Source organism: Malurus melanocephalus, unplaced genomic scaffold (assembly GCF_030028575.1).
Source record: "Malurus melanocephalus ecotype Western Australia unplaced genomic scaffold, MMel_1.1 scaffold_200, whole genome shotgun sequence".
Classification (NCBI taxonomy): domain Eukaryota; kingdom Metazoa; phylum Chordata; class Aves; order Passeriformes; family Maluridae; genus Malurus; species Malurus melanocephalus.
Window position 1 is genome coordinate 6,406 of NW_026623432.1, and position 8,142 is coordinate 14,547.

An 8,142-nucleotide genomic window follows, 5' to 3' on the forward strand; every position below is an offset into this window, starting at 1 on the left:
ATACACAGGCAGAGTTATTTCGTAGATAGAAATGGGGAACTTCATGAAATCCCCACAGTGGTGCATCTTGAGGAAGAATAAAAGTTAATGGAGAATGGGGTTTTATGTTAAGGGAATGGTGATGGATTRAGGTATTAGAGAATACTGGGAGATGACTTCTCTGCATCTTAGGGCTTTTATCAGCAATGTGGTTTTAGGATCCCATAGTCTATGAAAACCAAAWTACTATTCTAGGGTCTTGAATAAGCTTTCAGTTGTGCTTAAACATTTCCAAAGTAAGTAGCTTATTTGATWTTTGTAACATAATTTGTTTTGGAAAGGACCCTTGAGGTTATCTGGCTCAACCCCCAGCTCAAACCAGGATTAACTAGAAGGTCAGGTGGCCTTCTTGCCAGCTTGTTTTGCCAGTGCTTGATTGCGCTTCTTGTGAAAGATTTTTTGATTTATCTTCTTGGAATGTTCTTGCTGCAACTTATACCTTTTGGCTTTTATCCTTCTGCTGTATGAAGCATTACTTGGATTAAAATACCCATTTCCTGCAGAAGGGAAAAAGCAAGATGTAACTTCAGATAATAGTTGGGCTGTTAAAATACAGGCTGATTCCACACAACATTCTAAATGCTTTAGTTGCAAGGAAACTYTTGCCTCTAATGGCTTCTTTGCCAATGAAATGAAGACTTAGCTTCCTTGGTTTTGGTTTCAGAGAGTACGTAAAGATCTCTAGCTGTTCAGAAAAGCTTACGTTTGCTCTAGAAAGTCTAGCAGCTGATTTTGCTTTTTAAAAAAAATGTAGAAATGTAAATTGCAGAATTTCCTCTTCTAGAATGTGAAATGTGTTTCAGTAACAAATTCTAACTCATTAAAAATTGCAGCACCCAGGAGGTGAAGAGGTCCTTAGGGAGCAAGCTGGAGGAGATGCTACTGAGAACTTTGAAGATGTTGGCCATTCCACAGATGCAAGGACAATGTCAGAATCCTTTATTGTTGGGGAACTTCATCCTGTGAGTATATGAGAGTGTCCTTACTTTTGTGTTACTATACTGTTTTTGTATCTAGTTACTTGTCTGGTGATTACTTTAAAATCAAGAAGAACTACTAGTTTGGCTGGATGCCAATCCTACTATTTGTGGATGGACCTAGGTTTGAGATAGTTCCCCCAATGTGAAGGAATTTAATTAGTGTAGCATAAGCATGGACAATTTTTTGGTGATTTAAATTGTCTTACAGCTTACATCTTGAATAAACTGAATTGGAATAATTTTTGGTGTACCTGTGAGCTTTATAATGAAACTCTGTAACCCCTGAAGGTAGTATGCCAGAATGTCTAGACCTTTTCTCGTGTCAGTATGCAGTGACTACTTAACAATCACTTTCATGCTTTCACCATTGTAAATATGTATCTGCTAGGCTTCCATCTGGATCTAAAAGTGCAATCCTGGCTCTTCATATTTATGTTTAGAAAATGGTTGTTATAAGCTTTGTATTTCTAGTTTGTTGCTCTATCTTCCCCCCTGTCTTCTGCCATTTTTAGCTGTACCAGGGTTTCCTACCTGAAGTTGTTAGGGCTTTTTGTGATCAGTTCCAACTGGATCATCTGTCACTTTCTCTTTTCTACCCTGTCCATACCATTTCCTGTACTTCTAACAAGCACCTTTCTGCTGTCTCAAGTTTTGAAGGATTTTGTTCTAGCTGTAGAGTTGCTGCCTTGGCTTCCTTCTGCTAGGCCATAGTTAAAGTCTCCTGTACCTTGCCAGTTGAAAACCACTGTTTAGAGGTTCCGGCTGCTAGTTTGCCCATCTGCTCTGCTTTACTGCCCATTCCTGCCTCTTCCTCTTGTTTCGTGTGTGTTTTGTCTTACCTTTGGGCTAAAAATCACTATCTTGAATAGCCTATTTCACAGTAAGTTTCTCAGTCTTGCTTGTCTCAGGTTGTCTCTTGATAGTGTAGCTTGTCCTGATAAGAAGTGTTTCAACTCTGATGTACATTTGTGGCTTTTGCAGGCTTGCCATCTATTTCTGATGCCACTAATGTTGTTCTTAACCTGGCTGTCAGTCCCATTCTTCCTTGTTTGGCAAGTGCCTGTTTTCACTTGATATGAAAACAGCTTGGTAGTTTAAGGTACAAGTACAGCATTGACAGGTTTATAAACTACTGGGCTTTTTTGTAATGAATGTGACTGTGCCAAGTAGAACTTTGAGTTTATGAAAGATTCATAGAATTTGGGACCTTTGGTCCAGTGGACATTGGACCGCAACTAGTAAGTTGGCTTTGCCTGATAATAACAACTACACTAGGTAGAATTAATGATTGCAATCAATGTATAAGATAAGGTTATGCACTCTCTAGAGAAAAAGCAAAGGCAAAAACATGGGCACAAAAAATAATGAAATTTGTTGGACACTCAGGTTTCACTTCTTTGTTGCATACTGAGAAGTATTATTTAAGGAAGTGATCTTGTTTATATTAGCTCAAAATTAATCACTGACATCTGTTATCTTGCAAGTCTGTTTTTACCTAGGAAAACATACCTACACATTAACAGAATGAATTGCAAGCTGAATTAAGTGATAAATGGTGTGGGTTTGATTTTGTTTTTAATGCTTTCAGATTTTGTCTAAATGTTTCTTACTTGTTTTTTTCTTTTGCAGGATGATAGATCCAAGCTTCAGAAACCGACGGTAAGTGTGTTTCTTGAAATGCCACATTGTTTCTTGTAGGCATTACAGACAGTGTCTGTATGTAAATGGTATACCTCTAGAAATAGTTAAGTTTAAACATTATGTTTCAGGCTATAAAACTCTTAGACCTGTTGATRCTGCTTCAAATTATTCTTCCTCTTAACTGTTATTTTCTTTAATTTGTGTGGCTTCATACCAGGAGGTTACTAAGTGTGGTGGCATTGTAGTATAGGAAAAAGGTGACTAGAATCAGTCAATGGTCTTCTAGTATTCAGTTTAAGGAAAAAAAATCAGTTTATTGGCAGAACAGATTAACCTAGTAAGTGTTTGTGGGAGGAAAAATGTGATGGTTAACAATATRTTGGTCACACTAGTAGACAGAATGTAGAGGCATTATACATGTATTATAAATCAGTTAAATTGCAATTGTGAACCCTTTTCAAAGTGAAATTACTGTYTGCTTCCTGACTATTTCAGTAGATTCTGCTGTGTGTTCTGTTAGTGCAGTATTGCACTTCTTCTTTATTTTTTTTTTCTCTCCCTAATAGAATTAATCTCTGTTGGCACTCAGCTGTCAAACTCATAAAATCCATACGTCCCTTAAAGGAGAAAGTKCTTCAGGGATTAATTTGTACAGTTGCTGCTGCTGTTTCCATAGAGGATGTTTGCGCTGGGTTTACCAGTACAGCAGCATGCTTAGGAAATAATTAGAAATTATTTTTAAATTAAGCTTAGTAAGATCTTAATCTTGATGTTTTGAGAGATGCTTTCTTAGAAGTAATCACTTTTGTAAGATCTCCCAATGATATGAATCAGTTAAAAGAAGGAAAGAAAATTTTATGCATATATAGACATATATATATATATATATATATGTATGTATATACATGCACTGAAATTCTCACTATAGAAGTTACTAATTTTATTACTGAGGCCTGGAACTAGTATACTAATAAAAATAAGAAATGGAATAGTGATTGAAATTCAGAGCTTCTTCCCACCAAGAACAATATCTGCTATTCAGATTTCTTTTGAAATTCAGGGTAGTTCATGCTTAAATGTAACTAAGAACAGACTGCCCAGTGCAAGCTGTAGCAGATAATCCTTTGAGCAAGCTCACAGGAATTTACCAAACTGCAGTATATGAGAATATGCAGAATATATGAGTATATGCAGAATATGAGTTTGGCCAGTGCATAGTCAGGTGGGAGTTTAGATGTATCCACATAGCTACCTACCTACACTACATTTGTTCCCCATCATTCCAGAAAAGAGTTAGAGTACTTTTCTGCAGCAGGACATGTGGCTGTAGAAAGGCAGTTTCATTTTGCATTATACTCTGGGTGTGTATGTGACAGTTTAGGTAGGTTCTGTGTGCTGTCTCTCTGGGAGCTGTCAAAAGGCCTTGGGCTTTCAAATGTCCTTCTTGTCTTTGCATTGTATTTAAAAGTACCCTCAGTGCACATGTCCAGTGTCATAGAGTTTAAAATTAAGTTTTTGTGAGCTGGGCCATATTTCTGTTACTGTCTTGGTATGTGGGGAACCATGCCCTGGGCCTGAATGTGACAAGTCTGTTATAGAGGRTGTTAGCCTTGATAATGTGGGCACCAGCTCTTCCATGCTGTTTGGCTTTGGGGTTAGTTTTTCATTGAGATGTTCACAAAGGCAACCATGTAATCTATCAATCATATTTTTTTTACACACAGTGTTTGTCATGTGTAAACCTAGAATGATTTGGGTAGTTGCAAAAGTAATGTGCTTGAACCTCTGAGAGGATGTTGGAAATCCTTCTCATTTTAAATTAATTGCAATTGTTCTGATACCAAAGCAAGTAATTTTTCAGGGTTGGATCTTGTACCACTAAATTTAATTAGAGTTTTAATGCATGGTTTTAAAAAATGCTTAGGGTCATGCTAATGTCAGTTATAATTATTCAGATGAATAAGTCTTCATATAAATTGTGCACATGTACTCAACTGGGATTTGATCTTGTAGTGCTGCTTTTTCTATGGAAACTGAATAAGAAGTCCATATCAATATCAGAAACTGTATTATAACAATTTGACTGATTCTTACACAATCTGAAAGACCCCGCTAAAAGCCCTGAGTTTAATAATCCTTGTAGATGTGAATTAATAGCTTGCTTTATGTAGTTTTGATATTAAAAATATTTGTTAATTAATTCAGAGTATTTTCAATTACATGTTGTCAAGTCAAGTAAAGGGTTTTTGTCGTTTAGGTGGCTAAAACTTTCCAAATGTAAACTGAGGTTGAAGTTAGCTTCATGGAAAACTTGCAGCAAAATTCTTCTTGTTTATACTGTTTTAGGAACTTAATGCAATGTTGACTGTAGAAACTGCTATTTGTTAACTTATAATACAATAGAACGGTTATAGGAAATAGAAAATGCTTCCCAAATGCATGTACTGAGTTGTTTCTGAATTAGTCCCATTTGATGAGTTTTGGGAAATTGAGGGGATAGTTAAGATGAAGAAGGGTGTCTTCCTGAAGTAAATATCTTCTTATGCTTTGCTTTCCAGGAAACCCTTATTACCACTGTTCAGTCTACTTCCAGGTATAGTATGACATCTGATGTCAAACTTGAAGTTCCTCATTATTGTGTTTCTGAAGGTTAGARACGGAATAGCTTTTATCTGCTGGAAGCTGAAATGTCAGGGAATGTTGCATGAAAATGTCTGTTGTATGTAAAGTCCAAGTTGGCATCTATATACCACTTTACAAGTGTGTCAGTGTACTAAGTAGATACTTTTCTCATACTGACAGCTGTCAGTATCTACCAATGGTTTGTTTTGCACAAAGCTTTATTTCCAGAGCCTGCCTTGTGAAGGGAAGACGCTTAGTGCCATTGCCAACTCACTGAAATGAGTGCCTTGCTTGTAAAATTTGCTGTTGCTGTAGCACCTAAGGGAATGAAAGGATTGCRTGTGTAAGGTGGACGATCTGTCAGAACTGGGAGGGGATTGAAAAGCACTTCAGAATACCACTGAATCAGACTTTGTAAAGTTATATCCTGCTGACAATTGTCTACTGTGGAAACCTCAGAGGACTCTTGCATGACCCTCTGGATGGGGAGTTTGGGTGSTTAGAAGTGTCATGCTGCTACTTAAATGGCTTTTGCATGAATGATATTCTGGGTAGCGCACCATGACTTTAAATGAGCCTAGGGTTTTACTCTTCTCCAGTAAGCAAGCTTCTTGTAAGTTCTAGTACAATGCCTTAACTGTACAAGCTTTTTCACTTGTCTAGAGTATTACTGGCCAGTCCAGGTGTTCCATTGCCCTGGAGTGTTTGTTGGAGTGGGGAGGAAGGACTTGTTTAAGCAAAGRCTTTTTTYTTCTTTTTTAACTTGCTGGTTGTCAATTCTAAACTGCTTTTTCAAAAACTTCCTTTTAGTTCATGGTCCAACTGGGTGATCCCGGCAATAGCAGCGATCATCGTGGCCCTGATGTATCGTTCCTACATGTCAGAGTAAGCGCCTTACTGAGAACTAATGCAAGAAGAGAATACATTCTCTGGGAGAGATTACAAGCAATCCTAACCCCATATGTTTCTGGACAAAAGCCTGATGTCTGAAGAAAAATTCAGCTTTTTCAGAAAACGAAACAATTCTTTTTCTGCTGWGCACTTTTCTTAATGTTGCCTTCTTATATGCTGCTGTGAAGTGATAAAAAGGCAGCRTTTCTCTTTTTGTATAACAATTTTATTCTCTAATGAATTATTTGATAACTGTATTGGTTTGTGTTACAATATTGTTTTGTATGTAACACTGATTCTGGTTATTTCTCTTTAATCTGTAATAGGGTCATTAGGACTCTCTTTACACATATATTTTACAGCTTTAAATGACTACCAAAACTGTGTACATGTACACAACCTAACTTAAAAAAATCATGTTGTCTTCTTAAATGTAGTATGAATGAAATGCAAGTTAAATGTAATGAATAAAACTGAGTGGAGTAGTGGTTATGGGTTCCTGTAAGTGGTTGGGCCCTACTGTTCAGCTATAATGAGCTGGTTTTTTCCATTTTTTTGACAATTGCTCTTAGTTGTAGATACTCCTACTAACAAACTGTTCTCTTTGTCTCCCATGGAAAAATTCAGGTGAAATATGAAACTCAATGTTTGGCCCAATTATGTCTGTCTCATTTTTGTGAAAAATAGCTCTTTTTTTTTTTCAAAAAAGGCAGAAAAAAGTAACTGCTACTAAATAGCACTGTTCCTGCCAAACACTCAGGTGACTCTAGACTTTATTCTGGAACTTTTAGCCTTCAATAAAATTTTCAATTTTGTCAAGTACATTGTGAGGGGAAAAACTGATAAATGAAGTCTGTTTCTGACTCTTCTGTGATGTGCTTTGGTGCTTTACTATGAAGAGGACACTATTTTCACTGCTAAATACAAGATAACTACAAGTTTGCATTTTGTGGTGAACGTTTTTAGTCATATGTAAATGATCATGAATAAAAGTTTAATTGCTTACACTTGCTGGCTCAAGCACATTCATTCCCAAATTATTTGAAGGCCTTCAAAGGGATGTCCTATTTRGGCACTTCTCAGAAGGACACTTCTCCCATCAACTTCATATCAAGCACTAAATTTTGTCGTATTTTTTTTGCCATGGCTTTTCCTCTGAATGTGGTGAAACAGAGTTTAAAAAGTCAARCTTTGTTGTTATTTTTATAGATAATCTTTGAAAAGGATATAATAACTCGGAGTTRGTATTTAGAATCACAAATCAAGTTTCATTTTTAAAACACTTGAGTCCRTATATCTAGGTGRGGCAAAAAAAWTTTWAAAWAAGGGCAATTTTARAAAGCTTAKYTTTCCTCCCTCTAAGAATTTCAGACTGGGATAAGTGTGTCCAGATCAGTAGATAGGGCTGTGCAATTAAAGTGGATGTGTAATGTGAAACACTTGCTGTGAAATACTCTTTTTCCATTCTAGTATGTTGGACTTCTAATATGATGTAGCTCTATTTGGGTCCTAGATACTGGATATTTATGCAATTCCCTGGAGTAACTATGCAAGATCAGTCCTATCTAAAAGTAGTCAAGCTGGCATGTGCAGGGAATTTCCACAATGTGAAACTGGCATGGTGAAGTAGAGAGAAGTAGGCAGTGCTTCAACAACTGATACAAGTAAAAGTGCTCATGTAGATGTATGCTCCCCTCCACTAGTGTGGATACAAGTTGTTCCTCAGAGGTTTTTGAATGTAAACCAATTTTGTAAATGGAGACAGATGTAAACTAGAAAAATGATCAGGCTTATTTTCCTTTTTTAATACTCTTATGGTTGGAGCTGCTTTTCTTAGGGATGTCATACAGAACTTTWTATGTGACTTTAGCATCTGAATATGAGTCGGAGAAGAAGAGAAAATGTCTATGGGTGTGGTGAGGAATGAATGACTGCTATTGAAATAGCMAGTGAATCAAGGGTAGTCAAT

At 36.6% G+C, this 8,142-nt stretch overlaps 1 protein-coding gene across 1 annotated transcript; it reads left to right on the forward strand.

The window, feature by feature from the left end:
* Positions 1-872: 872 nt before the first annotated feature.
* On the forward strand, positions 873-7,180 carry LOC130577875 (cytochrome b5; the record flags this gene model as incomplete). The annotated part of the gene is made up of 4 exons (XM_057373505.1): positions 873-1,001; positions 2,649-2,678; positions 5,219-5,253; positions 6,093-7,180. Coding segments are annotated over 4 exons (273 nt in total), but the record flags the coding sequence as incomplete, so codon positions are not given.
* Between the last annotated feature and the right edge of the window lie 962 nt (positions 7,181-8,142).